General features: G+C 36.2%; 2 protein-coding genes across 2 annotated transcripts; both read right to left on the bottom strand.

Moving 5' to 3' along the window:
• Nucleotides 1-238: 238 nt before the first annotated feature.
• LOC117627734 (CTP synthase-like) lies at nucleotides 239-5,735 on the bottom strand. The gene is made up of 23 exons (XM_034359960.1): nucleotides 5,586-5,735; nucleotides 5,401-5,480; nucleotides 5,156-5,242; nucleotides 5,001-5,051; nucleotides 4,768-4,885; nucleotides 4,619-4,675; nucleotides 4,149-4,213; nucleotides 3,892-3,975; nucleotides 3,621-3,671; nucleotides 3,464-3,526; nucleotides 3,316-3,362; nucleotides 2,952-3,021; nucleotides 2,794-2,856; nucleotides 2,474-2,563; nucleotides 2,352-2,390; nucleotides 2,117-2,266; nucleotides 1,958-2,035; nucleotides 1,775-1,860; nucleotides 1,328-1,376; nucleotides 1,161-1,241; nucleotides 910-1,003; nucleotides 541-650; nucleotides 239-462 (listed from the first exon to the last, which is right to left on the bottom strand). The coding sequence occupies exons 1-22, from the start codon at nucleotides 5,701-5,703 to the stop codon at nucleotides 586-588; spliced, it is 1,686 nt and encodes a 561-aa protein (XP_034215851.1). The 5' UTR covers nucleotides 5,704-5,735; the 3' UTR covers nucleotides 239-462; nucleotides 541-585.
• A 7,231-nt stretch (nucleotides 5,736-12,966) lies between these two features.
• LOC117628428 (ATP synthase subunit delta', mitochondrial) lies at nucleotides 12,967-14,980 on the bottom strand. The gene is made up of 2 exons (XM_034360886.1): nucleotides 14,638-14,980; nucleotides 12,967-13,543 (listed from the first exon to the last, which is right to left on the bottom strand). Exons 1-2 carry the CDS (start codon nucleotides 14,902-14,904, stop codon nucleotides 13,199-13,201), a joined length of 612 nt encoding a protein of 203 aa, XP_034216777.1. The 5' UTR covers nucleotides 14,905-14,980; the 3' UTR covers nucleotides 12,967-13,198.
• Nucleotides 14,981-16,540: the final 1,560 nt, after the last annotated feature.

Genomic DNA, 16,540 nt, shown 5'->3' with positions numbered 1-16,540 from the left:
TATGATCATGATTCATGACCATGAGGTGCTAACAGACTAGAGCTCCTATCCTAATGTATCAGTCTTCCTTTCGCGCATACAGAGTACAGTGTGAGTCTGCGGCATCAACTGCAGTATTGTACAATCATTTGGCCTTACTAAAGTAAAGAACTTTACACGTACATTTTCTATTTGATAAATTAAAAACAAAATAAAATATTTTAAAACAATAATCTGTCATTTGTATAGGGTCGAATCAAATGCCTGCATATTTTGAGTGTGAATAAATGATGAAAAGAAAATTCCAAGAGTTACAGAAGTCCTTCCGAAAAATAAGAATATGAATAAGCTTCGAACTGAGCAGCGCGATAAATCGTGTAACCACAGTAAGATAAGATGCTAGCTCCGCAATCAGGATCCACTTTCATCGTAAACTTCCCTCATACGGCGATCCATGTTCAAGTTTGAAACTATGCGAGTGCACTGATCAAAGTAACAAAATTAGATAAGACATTAGCTTTTACTACACCAGGCACCATCCACATCCACATTCAAATCTACCTTGAAAAAATTATCTGGGAATATTGAGACAGCGACTCAATGCTGTCAACTTGTATTTGGATGCTGGTCAAGATATGTTTCCAACTGCCCTGTTGCTGCCAAGATAAGACCTAGAATTGCAATGTCACAGATGTCAAATGAAGTACAGAGACTTAATGACTTGATAGAGCTTCACTGAATGTAAATGGGAATTGTAAAGAGACAATCCGTTCGAAACAAGCATGGCCCCAGTTCTATATCAAACACTAGAGATACAGCAGAGAAACATAGTAATTCAAAGATGCATGGTGCAGCTATACATGTATCCCAGTAATAATAACAAGAAATGAGAGTATATGACATCTAAAGCTCACTTGTTTGTACTAGTACCTAAAAAGAGAGCTGAGGGCTTCCCAGGCCGTGATTTAAATTCTGGATGAAATTGCACTCCTACATAGAATGGATGGCTTGGAAGCTCTAAAATCTGCAGAACAGAAAAGTAACACAAATCATGTAAAAAGTCAAATATTCAAATTCAATCCTTTTCATTAAATGGTAAGAAAGGATTGTGTGCAACTATAACCAAGTAAATTCTGACAAATGCTCACTACAAGTGAGCATAAGACCAGAAGAAAACCCACCTCCATTCGTCTTCCACTGTCATCCTTCCCTACAAATTTTAGGCCCGCTTCTTCAAGAATTCCAATAACATCTGGATTCACCTGCATCATGACGGAATCATACCATGTCCACCACATAAAGGCACTTGTGAAAGATCATGTTTCACCTGAACTAAATTACAACCAACCTCATATCTATGCCGATGCCGTTCATCCACATACTCCGAGTTATGGTACCTAGAAATTGATAGCGATAACAGATTACCAATGTTAAAAGTGGATGCTAATAGTGGAAAACTAAGAAGTTTCAAAGTGGTAGTCTTCTGGGATTAGTTTTGATATAAGCAGTCACAGATACAACATATAGTTGAGATGTCAGGAAAGACTTCCTGCAAAATAATAAACTAGCCAACAAAGTTCAAGAGTTTTACAGCTAAATGCAGTAAAGGTAAAAGTTCAATTGCGTGTGCCATGGGTTCTTCCAGACCGGAAGTGTTTGAACACATGGCACCTGCATCGACTTTACTGTATAAATATGCAACAAGGTAACTGAACTTATAATTTGAATTTTCAGTAGCAGACAGGTTATCTCTTGTATATCTCAAGTTGAACGTAGTAATAGATAATGAACATACAGCTTTGAAGTAATACAATCAGGAGTCTGGAAAAGTGTTCTTCTGCATCCCAGTCTCATTGTTCTTCCCATATGTGTTCTTGAACCCTACATGCAGACATAAAAGAACGAACTAGCACGGGAAGAATGTTGCAGCCATGTGTATTTCATAACTGAATAGGAAAGCATCACCATAAATTTGTACCTCAGGCATAAAAACTACAACGGGATTTGGTGTATGTTCATCGAACTCTGTGCTGTCCGCCCTTTCTAAACTCAAAACCTAAAACAAGTAATTAAATTACGGGTGATATATGATCTTAAAATTAGAAGAAAACATGTTAGTGAAAGAAATGTCGCTTACGGATCTTGCGAACTCAATCACGGAAATCTGCATGCCCAAACAAATCCCAAGATAAGGAACATTGTTCTCTCTGGCATACTTTGCAGCTAATATCATACCTTTCACTCCACGATCTCCAAATCCGCCGGGAACCAAGACGCATGCAGCATTCTGCAAATGTAGAACAGATCGAAACATAATTACCCAGACCCTCAACTGTACTGGCGAGGGGATGATAATTTAGCTTAAAGCGTACCTTTAGAGTCTCCCATGCAGCAGCATGTGCTTCTGGTGTCTGTAGGAGAAAGACAAATCTAAAGTAAAGATAATATGAACATGATATTAAAGCAAATCAGCACAAATGATGTGGTTCAATACCAGTGTGGCACTGTCATCTTCAAGGTCAGAAGCGGCAATCCAGTCAATTGATGGCTTTAAAGAACATGCGACGCAAGCATGTAAAAGGGCCTGCAACAAAGTTTAGCCGTCATAATACGACAGACGTAAAGTTGGCGATTTATTAACAACAAAATAATCTAACAAGCATGTACGGCACAAAGCAACAGGGAGACATAGCAGCACTATCTCATCTATTAACTGAATGTTATATGAATAACTAAATTCTAAGGTCTAAACTAGAGATCATATACACCATCTATCCAGCCAACGAAAAAATAGAACAGAAGTTAGCATCACACCTTCACTACAGATAGATATGAATCTGTAAAGGCAACGTACTTCCCCACCATGGCAATCCTCACCTGCAAATATCAACAGATTATCATCGGATGAATCGAAAAATAAAAGAGATAATGTTCCAAAATAGAGCATTGCACATTTATCTAATAACACTCACAGAATTTGTGAGATTATTGTAAGTCTCTGCCATCTTGGTCCAATCTCTTAAATCAGGAGGCATAGCAATGCTGAAACAGAACATTAAACACCAGTAAGTTAACATAGCCAACCTTCCTGTAATCTATATATGTAGCATTTCGAGCATCACAATGAATCACAAATGTAGTCTATAATCACAATTGCAGTCATTAGGGAGGGAGAGAGAGCACAAATATCAACTAAAGGAGTCCAAGTCAGGCATAATTCTACGTAGAGATTGCTTTGTTCTCATTACACAGGAAGAATTTTAAACAGGCTGATGCTAATTATCAGTCCAGAACCAAAATTGAAGCCTTAAATCTGAAGTAAACGGTGAAACTTACCTTAGTAAATTCAGTTGTTGAAGAATTGAATGATGAGCATTTTGGTTCTGAACAGCAACGTGTCAAACAATAGTTAGAACAAAACTTTAGACAAAATGTAAAATAAGTATTTAAGCCTGCAAGGAGACAGAATTGTTACTTAACCCACCCTAAGTAAGAGAGGAATGTGCCAAATGTTTGGTACATCATGGATATTGAGAATATTACCAGCCTGTAAGAAAACAAAAATGAAAATATAAAACTTGTAATCAAGAAAACAAAGTTTGATGAGAAAAAGCCCAAATAGAATTAATTCAGCAACTTACTGCAACATGACACAATTGTGAAAGTTTCTCCTTCGTATTTTCCAATAATGGCTGCAAGTCACACAAAAAAACAAAAAAAATAATCTCCACCAAATTTAATCTTGACGAAATAATGATAGAATAAAATAGAAAGGGAGTCACGTGGCCAGACTGCACCAATATGAGGTGTCCACGCAAGACTTAAATGGGACCTAATGAAAGTTCTAAGGCTAAATTTATCTGCTTATTTGACTTGTGTGAGTGTAAGAACAAGATATATGAAAAGAAGTACCTGCGCAGAGCGACATGCTAATAGATGAGGAGTCAAGCCTAATCCTCTTAGATCCCGCACACTATGTTGGGTAGGCTTTGTTTTCTACATGAACGCACACAGACACATACACAAAGAGAGCAAGAGTCAGTCACCCAGAAAAAAAGATGAATCAAATTCTTCAAAAGATATAGTCAACTTTAATATCTAAGATTACAAACTACTATGAGGAACTAATGAAGAAACATAACATTCAATAGTTAAGTACAATGTCTTACTTGCTCTCCAACAACACCCAGTATCGGGATCAGGCTCACATGAATAAGACAGAAGTTTTCTTGCCCTGAGGAAAGAATTAAATCCACATAAGCAGTTATCATTAACACAATGAAAGTTCAAATCCAAGTGGATATCAACTCCGTATGGAAATAATTGGTTACTTTTAGTTCTGGATATCCCACATTCCATTACATCTATACACCGGAAAAAGCAGAGCAGCAAGCTCTCGATGAAGTTTAAACAGTGGAAGTATATTAAGTTTAGCGCTCATAACATATTGGACCAACAATCTAAACATGTCCTTATTAGATCTCACTGCATATTCCTACGGCAGTAATTGGATAATCTATTTTGACCACACAACATAAAAACATAATCACCAATCTAAATCAAGCATGTGGGCGAAGAAATGATCTCATAAATAGAACCATTAAAATTCCTCAAAAAACAGCATACACCACAACCTTACCAACTGAAAAAGACAATTGGCGCAGAGCCTCAATGAATGGCCTGGATTCAATGTCACCTAAGAAAAAAGAAAATAGTTAGCTCTTGCACATAAACACAGAGAAAGAACAATGAGTCATATAAAGTATCTATGTTTTAACTATCACTTACCCACAGTCCCACCCAACTCTATAACACAAACATCTGCAGGGCCTTCTTTTCCATCGACGGGAATGAGAGAAATTGATTCGACCCAGGTCTTAATGGCATCAGTGATGTGTGGAACAACCTAAATCGACTCAAACATGGCAGGAAGCCAGTCATCAGTAGTGCAAGTGATAAAAAAAAATAAATAAAAAAAAAAAAGTTATGACTCATTAACATTTGTAATTTTGTATCATCACCTGAATAGTCTCTCCAAGGTAATCGCCTCTCCGCTCCTTATCCAGGACAGACTGATTTCAAAAATAAAAATGAGGAACCCATTAAAATAAAAAAATCAACATTTCATGAAGGGGAGATGGAGACACATCCCTATTAGGAAAATATAAGCCCACACCTGATATATCTTCCCAGTGGTAATGTTGTTGTCCCTAGTAAGAGTGACATCTAGGAATCGTTCATAGTTGCCGAGGTCTAAATCAACCTATTACGATTAAAGTTTAAACTCAGGCACAGCAGCAGCATAAAACATAAAGATAGTATTTCAAAGGCAAGGTGAAGTATTACGTACTGTCTTGGCACTGCTTAAGTGTATCATAAATATTTAAACCAAAAAAAGGAAACAAGTCCAAAGCGAAATACCTCTCCACCATCATCGAGAACAAAAACCTCCCCATGTTCAAAGGGAGACATGGTGCCAGCATCTATGTTCAAGTATGGATCTGCAAATTGTTGAACCAAAATCAAATTAATAAAGAAAAAAATTGAAGCATTTATAGTAGAGATAGTAAGAAAGAAAGAGAAAAAAGAAAGAAGAAGAAGAAGACCGATTTTGATGGAGGTGACGCGAAGGCCACAGGCTTTGAGGACGACGCCGATACTGCTGGCAGTGACGCCTTTGCCCAGCCCACTCACCACACCACCTGTTACCAAAACGTACTTCATTCTATCCTACTCTTCCTGCCTCACACACACACACACACAATCTCTCTTTCTCTCTCTCTCTCTCTCTCTCTCTCACAGTCTGTGTGCTTCTCTGGCTGCAGAATTGAATTTGGAGTTGTAAACGTTTTGTTTTGTGTTTATGTCTGAGCGGGAAAGATTATATATGAGTCATTCTCCAAAAGGAGTATTTATAATATAAGGGTGTAACCCTAGTATAGGAAATAAGATAAAATCCTAATTATAGTCCTAATAGACATAAATCTCTTAATTAAATTATGATCTCGTTTAACTGTTACAGAAGTACTCCCAAACGGGCCATTAGTTTGGTATTGCTGTGCTTTAAAAAAAAATTGCTTCTCCAAGATCTGCAGCCACTTAACCACCACACTAGTCATCACTTTATGATTATAAACTATGGAATCTCGTATTTATAATACTTGCGAGCGGTTTCTCAAAATAGAAATTAACATAATTACTTATTGTTTTATATTGTTGATCAGTTACTTAATTACTTAATATAATTTATTTCTTTTCTATTTAATCTATTTAATGTTATTGATTATTTTATTATTCATTATAAGTACTTACATTACTAAATTCCCCTTCAAATTGTTGCTTACTTAAATCTCTATAATCATTTTCATTATTTACTATTTAATTATTCCTTGGATAAATTTATTTATGTTCTTAGTTAATTTTCAATCTTCACTATTATTTTTTAAGCATGGTAAAGTGCCTAATTTTCATCAAAAATCAAATTGGTTTACATCTTTAATTATTTTTCAATTTTTGATAAATAATAAATATAAGAACGTGTACCATGATAAATTGTTGCTTAATTACTTAAATCTCTATAATCATTTTCTTTATTTCCTATTTAATTCTTCCTTGGATAAATTTATTTATGTTCTTAGTTAATTTTCAATCTTCACTATTATTTTTTAAGCATGGAAAAGTGCCTATTTTTCACGACAAATCAAGTTGGTTTACATCTTTAATTATTTTTCAATTTTTGATAAAATAATAAATATAAGAACGTGTATCATGTTCAGTGAATAACATGAGATAAGGTTACTCATGTATCTTACCATGCAATTTATAAAGTGTAAAATATTGTACTAAAAAATGATAAATAAATTACTAGGCGGTGTAATTCTCTTTCATTAATTACTCCAGATTTTCTAAGTCACAGAGTTTGTCAGCTCACAATATAATCAACTTAAATCACTCAAACCCACTATGCAATGCATTTCCTTCCAATTTTTTGTGTCAAAATAATAGATGATTGACTTTCAAAAGTTTCATTAAAAATTTCCATGTATTTATCACAATTTCAGTGGTTTTTATCCAATTTTTATCGATATCGATATTTTCCCGATATTTTCATGTTTTTGAACCATCGATATTTCTGGAACTATCGATATTTAAGACTATCACACCCCAATTTTAAAATTTTTTTCTTTTGGGAGTGCGAGGTAAAAGAAAAACTAAAACTAAAAATTTAAATATCAAGAAACATGAAGATTGAACATAAAATTCTATTTAAGTCAAAGTAATTTACATTGAAATTTTACAAGCAAAATAACAAGAAAGTAACAAAGTTTTAAGAAAACATTCACAACTATCCACAACCTGTTCGTCTTGTTTCCTCGGCAAAAACTAAACTTCAGATTCAAAGCCTGCAATAGATTCAATAAGGGGTGAGCATTACATGCTCAGTAGGGATCCTATGTCTTATGTGATTGGTGAGATTTATAATGTACAATTTATGCAATGCATGAATGAACTTCAATTCTACCTAACCCCCATTAATCTATATAATAGGGCAAGCAAATCTGCATGTCCCATACCATGCATTTTACCACTGTGATTCCGAATGCCCCATTATATAAACTAACACCCATATCAGTTATCCCATAATTCCCCTTTTGCTAGTCATCTTGTCTACACCATTGATTTCCAAGCCCAAATCACCCAATCGACAATTATACCACCGATTTCCTAATCTACTGTGCACATGGGCTTGCCTGAACTTGGTCCCTACAATGGTTAGACTCAACTACAAAAAAGATTCTTCCCATTATCCTATTTTCATAATTTCTTTATCAACCCAAGAATTCCAACTACCACCGATAACATATGAACATGTCAATATTAATCAAATTATAATGATAATTGACAACATGTAAACACCCAATATCAAGGATAATAATCAAATAATATTACCAAGCATAATATAGTGTTCACAATATTTAATTAAATCAATTTATGTAAAGCTTCCCCAAGAGAAACCCCTACCTCAAATCCAAAGCTATTGTACAACTCCCAGTTGCAAGTCCAAACACTTTGAGCTTCTCCAAAATCTTACTATACTTCAGTTCTCACCTTTTTTTCTGTCTACGATTTTAGGAAACTTAAAGCAATTGAAGAACCTATGATTCAAGAACTATTAGGTAAGGCTATTTATAGTAAGCTAGAGTCTGCAAAAATATATAGATGAAGCTTAACATTGTGCCATATAACTAGCCTAGGGATTTCTAGACTACATCCTAGGGATTTCTAGACTACATGTGTGGCTTGAAAGTAAACTGCCACCCCAATTAATCCTTAGGTGCTGGCTCTCTGGAGAGTGCTTAGTGAGCACTTGCCAATTACGTTTATAAGAATATCTATTGTTCTTACACCTCATGCCAAAACATACCACCTCATGCTTCAATTATTTTTTCGAAGACTCCATAATGCAACACGTCACTTTTAAGAGAAAGCTTAGTAAGCAACAACAGCTTTTGTGTGTATAGAATGAATATTAAATGAATTGCTATAGTTCAAGCCATACAATGAGGTTTGATAGGCTATAGCTAGATTCATGTGGCTTGTCATACAACTTAATATATTATTATTTATATAGTTTGAAAACTAATAATTGTAAATAAATAGTTTTATGAAATATTAATATAAACAAATATGGGGTTTCACAAAGACCTTGTTTGTAGGGACTTGATTAGGATACAACCTTAACTTTATGATTCTGTTCATTAGGGGTATCAATTGGTTTACAATCCAACATTCCAGTCTCTATAAGTAAATCCAAAACACACTTTCTTTGGAATAGAAAAATACCATATTTAGATATGGAAACTTCAATCCCAAGAAAGTACTTCAAATCACCCAATGACTTCATCTCAAATTTGGAAGCCATATACTTATGAAGATTTTGCATTTCTGCCTGATCATCTTCAGTCACAATCATATCATCAACATAAATAATTAAAGTTGTCAATTTACCTTTATGACGCTTAGAAATAAAGTATGGTATGAGTTACTCTGCACATACTCAAATTTCTTAATAGATGCTACAAACCTCCATAACCATGCTCTTGGAGACTACTTTAATCCATATAAGAATTTTCGCAACTTACACACAACACCCTCCTTGGAGGTCACAGGAATACTACGGGGAGGATCCATGTATATTTCTTCTTTGAGCTCACCATGTAGGAATACATTTTTTTACATCAAACTGTAACAAGCCCAATCACAATTAGCAGCCAGGGACAAGAGTACACACACAGTATTGAGCTTTGCTACTGGAGCAAAAGTTTCCAAATAATCTACTCCATAGGTCTGAGTATAACCTTTTGCCACCAATCTAGCCTTGTAATTGTCAATGAAACCATCAGCCTTATGCTTTAAAGTAAACACCCATCTGCATTGCAAAAGAACTAAATCCCATGTTTTATTCTTGTTTAAGGCATCCATCCTTTTGGGGTTAGATAAAGCATCCGATAGCTTAGTTGGCACACATACACTAGATAATTGACACAAATAAGATGCATATGACTTAGATAAACAATGAGTTGACACATAGTGGCTAATGAGATATTTAGACTTGCATTAGGTTTTTCACAAGTGGTATGTAGGGGCAACTTGTTAGCCGTATGATCTTTAATATTATTGTGCATATTTTGATGATAAAAAATTGTTCCTTATTTATCTAATGTATTTCAAGTGTGATAAGTTGTAAGGAGGAGGTATTCTCAAATGGATCAAAAACACTATACACACTGGAAGACTTTTGGAACATTGAAGCAAGAAGCCGATACTCAAGCAGATATTTCTTCAATACGGAAGAGTTAGATTATTCTTGTAAAATTCTTTGTGAATTGAACATCTAAGGCTCTTTACCTAGATTGACCTTAGGTTCCTTCATGCATTCATATCATACATGCAAAATTGTTTTATCAAAATTTTGGCTAAGTATGAAAAATACTTTTTCAGAATTATCATTTTCTAAAGATAATTTTTGGCGGCTTTTATTCCCTACATATCAAATAAGAAAACATGATTTTATGAGATTTTTATATGAAGTATATATTGACTTTATAAGCCTTCATTTTTATTCCAAATCGCATGTTGAACTAAAACCGATTTTTCATATTTTGATTTGGTGGGAATTTGATTTTCTATTATTTTTATTTGAATCCAAATGGGGGTACTTCCTTATTTACAAATAAATGAAAGTAAAAATACAAAGACATTTGAAAGCTTGGCTGAACACTGTTCCAACGGATTCGTTTTCCAACAACTATACTTTTAATGGCTATATTTCCAAACAGCTATATTCCTAACAACTCTATCTTTCCAACAGCTATATTTCCATACTTATAAATATGTATTCAGATTTTTGGTGAAGACAACAATTCAACATATTCATTCAAGCTGACAAGCATTCATTATACTATGAATATCATTTTCTCTTGAGCTATTCCTTGTTCAAATTCATACATGAGTTATAATGTCCAAAATTACGTCTGTAATCACCTCTCAGAAAGGGGAGTTATCTTTGTGTGAGGTTCAATTGTATATCCCTCTCAAATAGGAGAGATTTTTTTGTTTAGAGAGTTATTTCATTCAAACTTGTAAAAAGGGTTGGTTTGACCCTGTGAGGTGAGAGGGTGTCTTCCATCTTGTATCTTAGAGTGGTGTGCTCTAGCTGTGAAGGAGTGGTGTGCTCTGACAGTGTAAAGGTTTCAACTCCACCTGCAAGGAGTTTTTCAACAGTGGATCGAACTCTAAAGTGGTGTGCTTGAGGACTGGATGTAGGTTAGGTGGATTGAACCAGTATAAATCTCTGAGTTTGAATCTCTCTTTCCCTATCTCTTTATGCATGTCAATTTACTTATCTGTGTTTAAATTCAAAATAGCAATTAACCTTATTCACCCCCATCTAAGGTTGATTCCTTGGGCAACACAACTCATAGCTTGGCATAGATAGATCATCAGAGATTATCTCACTATCACTACTTGATTGAAGCAATGACAGGGGAGAGGGGGGTCTTGCATCGAACTCAGCTGCACACGGATCACAAGGGCCACTACCACACTTTTCAGGTTGTGGCGATCGGTCACTTTCTCCAGTGCTACTGGTGGCTTCTTCACATAGAACGATTTCATCATCGCCAGGCTGTGGTGACTAGTCGCTTTCACCAGTGCGACATGTTGTTTCTTCACAGAGAGCACCATCTTCAGCTCCAAGCTGTGGCGACCGGTCTCTTTCTCCAGTGTGACCGGTTGTTTCTTTCGCGAGAGTAACATCTTTAAATATATCATTCTGCAATTCAAGTCCGCAATTCTCCACGCTATTGCCGACTTGCCTCGGACTGCGGGTTTGGATACACTTGTCGATATGATTGTGCACCACATTCTAGTTCTAGACAACGACGTTGATGCTGCTGCTGGGCATCTTCATCTTCATCTTCATCCTGATAGGTATACGACAGTGACCCACATTACAGATTGTTACACGAGTTGTAGATATATTTGTGGAGCTGTTGAACTCTGATATAGAAAAAAATGAAGCAGCACAAGCTCAAAATGAAGCCATCTGATTATTTGACTGATATAAAGAGTACGACGAATTCCACCGCAAAGGTGATAGCCACCACGAAATTGATGCTGATCTTTTGGTATCCCGGGCTGCAGAGTGTTGCACCATAGACTGCGGCCTCTACAGAGCCATTTTTCTGCATGAAAGCATTGAGAGGAGGCTTTTGCCTCCAGAATCAGATGTATCCAGCGTTAATACTTCTTTAAAATCGGAGGGGGCTGTGTGGTTAAGAAGGACTTGGAGGAGGTGAAAGCAACAGCAGCAGCAGGATGAGGAGGCAATTTAAGAGGCGGCAATGGCATAATAAAGCCAGATGCTTTGTTTCCACATGATATTATAAAATATGTACAAGATGAGGATGATGGGGAAGCGGCTGAGCTTCAGTGGAAGGCAATGGTGGAGGACATAAAGCAAAAGCAGGGGGAGGGTTTGGGCAAACTGAAAAATTGCTTAGTGGTGGGCAATTCAGAGGTGAACTATTCAGATGAGATGTTTTCAGAGGCGGGTTTGGAACTTTTGGTGTCTGAAGTGAGTGAAGAGCCATGGAAAAGAAAGATGATAAAATACAGTGGTGGAAAATATCAGCTAGACTTGATACAAGACCATGATCTTAAGTCCAAGTTGGAATTTATTAAGAGGAGATACACAAACACAAAACAACATGAAATATGGCTTGTGGGAATCCACAAGCTCCGTCATTCTGGAGGTGTTTGATCTGATTTTAGAGGTGAGTATGAATGCGAATTTGAAGGTAGAGCAGATATAAAGACAAAGGGTACGGGGGTGAGACAAAGTGAAGGCAGAGCAGATATTGGACTAATCCAGAAATAAGACGAGGACTCAGGATCAGAATCAACGCAAAACAGAATGTGTGGCAACACATCATCCCCGTACCCCTCATACTGGTGCCGTATTGCCTCAAACCTGCTCCCTAGTAACTCATACTCAATCTTCCAGTGGCGGGTATCAGGTGGTTCTATGTGGGTGAACCAAGATGAGGATGTCGGGAAAGCCTTTGAGTGTCTTGAACTAGTTTTTTTATTATATTTTATTTATTTATTTTTTCTACCTAGAATTAATCGATTCACTTGGGTCTGGGAAAAAATTCCCAGAAACACAAAAAAAACTGACCGAGAAAAACGGAAGGGAAATCAACTGATGCTTTTCTGGTGAACCGGGGGTCGGTTCTACAACCAAATTGATGCCTGTGGGCCTGTGGACCTGTGGTTGTGAACTTGTGGTAACGAGCTTTTATTTATTTATTGAGTTCTTCCAATTATGTGGTATCACACAAGTCACGACCTAATAAGCTCCCAACTTGAGACACATTTTGAACAAAGATAAAAAAAAACCACGGGTCCTTACTTGGGTTTCAGGTTAAAATTTCCATGACACCTTAGCAGTGTATGTGAAAAAACCTCTTCCCCTTTAAGCTGGGCAAAACATAAAAATAAAAATCATGGGTTCTGAAATACTTTATTTCTCTGAAAATGATGTAGACAAAATCGTTCAAGCAAGATTACTGCTCAAGGAATAAGATCGAATAGCCACTGGCATGAAGGAGGAGGAGGAGGAGGAAAAACTAATGGTTGAAGCATGGCAAAATGATCAACCAGTGACAGCAGAGTTGAGAGCACTATGAACATCAACCCCAATCTGCGCTTCAGCTTTCTCCAAATCGGTTGTGGCTGAACTGAGCTTCTGGGTGAACTCTGCAAGTCCCTTTTGCACTAAGCTTGCATCAATCTGGTCAATTGGAAAAGCCTCCACAGCAACTATATCAGCAACAGAATTTGCATGAATAAAAGCAAAGCCACTGCTCACAAAATACTTGGTCACTTCGCTCCCTTCGTGCACCGAGAGGATACCGGGCTTAAGCTCTGCGATTGTTGCTACATGGCCAGGCAAAACACCCATTTGTCCAGTTGTTGCTGGTACCATAACCATGTCAACCTGAAACATGTCATTGAAGTTCTTAATAGGCATCAGAAAAGTAAACAGAATGGTGTCCAAGAAGCACTTGAATTTTCAACAAAAGTATCGACGTTATTGTAATAAAAGTGCGCTTATGAGTGGCAGTGCTTTTTATAGAAGCAGTATCAACAGTGTTCAAAAATTAAAAATAAAGATAACTGATTCTTGTACAACAAGTAAACTTGGTTTGGGATATGAACTCAGGGCTGTAACAGAAAAGCATATGGATAAGCCATTTATGAATGGTCGCCAAACTGAATATCAAACCTTTTTGCAGCCATCAAGCTGCCGGAAATTACTGAATATCAGATAAAGATGAACGACGAACGACCATCCCAGCTACCAAAAAAATAAAATAAAATCCCAGATAAAGATGAACGACCATTTAGAAGAGTAAACACACCTTCTAAACCACGAGAAGCCGTCTAATGTAAATTCCCACAACTCAAATATCATGAAAGAATAAAAAATTAAGATGAAACATAAAATATGAATTTTTTTAGTACAAGCGATAGTCTAAATTACAAGGGAGGATGATTTCTCACACACGCACATACATAACTATGATGCCATGGGGGTTCGAACATGAGACCTCTAGTCTGCAAGTCGTCAAGACCCTTTTTCACTAGGCTCGACCCCATTGGCCATAAAGCATGAATTTAATAACCCTATCTCATATAACATTTGTCCTCAACCATCGAGTTAAAGAATGGAGCATAAAAAACTAACAGTACAAAATTTAATGATTAATCAGTTCATCTCCATTAAATTAATCTGTCCTTCTTCAAATAAATTCACAAATCAGTCACAAATATTGATCAACTAATCCAGACGGTACACACATATACCAAAATTTCGGTCACATTAGCCTACAAATCCAAATAATGACAAGATTTAACACCCAATCAGCAAATCCAATCCAAACAATATGGGAAAATACAAAACATAAAGCAAATGATCAGGCATTAAAAATTTGAAAAACTAAAGGAAAGCAAATTAATAACCGAAATCCAAACAAAAGCCAAGAACAAAAGAAAAGAAGGAAAAAGCCAGAAGGGCATATATGCGCAGACCTCTTTGCCAGAGAGCTCAGAGGAGTAGGGGAGGACAAAGTTGACGGTGAGTTTGGAAGGGAGAGAAGAAGGGGTGGGAGGGCGGAGCTCCATATAGGTTGATGGAGTTTTGGGTGGGTCCATGATTGGTATCACTTTCTTCCATGACTCGATGAAGGCTGAGTCGGCGTTGGGATTGGCCGCCGGCACCTCTGTGCACAAGGCTCGGATCCTGGTCGGGCAAGCGGGTCGACCCAAGAGGCTTGAGGCTTGACGAAACATGAACATGGTGGTTTTGGTGGCTTTCTGGTGTTGTTTTTGTTGGCAAGGAAATCGGAGCGCAGTGAGATGTCGAAAATTGTGGTGTTGGTGTCAAGTTTGTGTTTCGTTTTCCCAACCATTTTCCTCATTTTTATACGAATTGTGAACTGAAAATGAATGGATTTTGGTGAAGTTGTTACACTCCAATCTTTTTTAAATATAAGAAAAAGGAAACATACTGATATGGTTTGAATGCTATCAATCTTTATCAACGTTCCTAAAGAAAGTGAATAATAATACTCCTGACATGACAAACCCAAATATCACCCCACCCCACAATACAAAATTATATCAATTGGAAATAGGAAATATCAATAGGGCACAGAACATTTGCACATGTGCAATCTGATTATATATATTGGAAGCTTCGGTGATAAAATGATAGTTTTACATCTAAGAGAGATAACTAGAATGAGTTCTAATTTATAAAAAAAAGTTAAGAGTTTTTCTATTTAAACCCCGTACTTTTCTTTGTTACCTATATTCTAAGTTTACCCTTATTTCTAATGCAAATTTTCACAATTTCTAAGAAAGCCCCACTATCTTCCTAAACTACCCTTAAATACACACCTAGCAAAAAAAAAAAAAAAAAAAAAAAAAACTCATCAATCTCACACCCCACCCCACTATCTTAACCTTCATTTATTTGTGTCTGGTTTGGGTTCATCTACTTGATCGTTTCATAAATAGAACTTGTTTTTGTTATCACTCACTTTGCCCAAATAAGGGCAGCATTGATCAAGCTCTTTGCTTGCATCAACAACACACGCCTTACAATTTGTGCTTGAGTCTTTTGGGCCTTGAACAGTTGAACAAAGGTCAAATTCAGCGAGAGAAACTTCAAACTCTAGTACATAAAATTATTGAACTCTTTCAAGTCGTTGAAAAGCCAACCCAATCTAGAAAATATTTCACTCTATATTGATGATATTTTTTTTCTTTTATTTTGGTCTTTTATGACCAAATAGCTTGTGAACTAAATTAAAAATAGTTGTATTGATAACGATGGATTGATAACAAACAGAATTACAACAAGTCTTTAATCACATCATCCTCAATAATTATGGGGAGAGTCCCAAACCAAGAAATAATCTCACATTACATACCTCAATGGACGACCCACAAGCCACTATTTGCATACCGTATTTAGGGTTTGTGAAAAGATGATGAGAGTGTAATAGGTTTCTTAGATTAAAAGAGAAGAGTAATATGGAAATATGGTGTAAAGAAGTTTGTGTTTTTCTAAAACTTAATATGAAGAGTGGTGGGGTGTGTACAGATGTACTAAGGTTAAGTATTAAGTAGGATGACCTTTTTTGTCTTTTTTCACAATAATAAAACTTAAGAGCTTAATGATTTAAGTATTAGGGTGAACAAAGAAAAGTGTGGGGTTTAAATAGAAAAACTCAAAAGTTATTGTTTCATATTTCTATTATGGTTAACTGGAACCTCAAATGTGCCACAAATAGAGGTGAGGAAAAAAAAAAAAATCAATTAATAGTTTATTAGTTGGGTTATTTGACTAATTAGTATACACGTGATATTGGGGAAGTTGGGAATCAAATTTAGGACCACGGGTGCATAGATAAATTATCTTAATCAC

The sequence above is a fragment of the Prunus dulcis genome, chromosome 5 (genome assembly GCF_902201215.1).
Source record: "Prunus dulcis chromosome 5, ALMONDv2, whole genome shotgun sequence".
Classification (NCBI taxonomy): domain Eukaryota; kingdom Viridiplantae; phylum Streptophyta; class Magnoliopsida; order Rosales; family Rosaceae; genus Prunus; species Prunus dulcis.
This window is presented reverse-complemented; position numbering and strand designations above follow the sequence as displayed.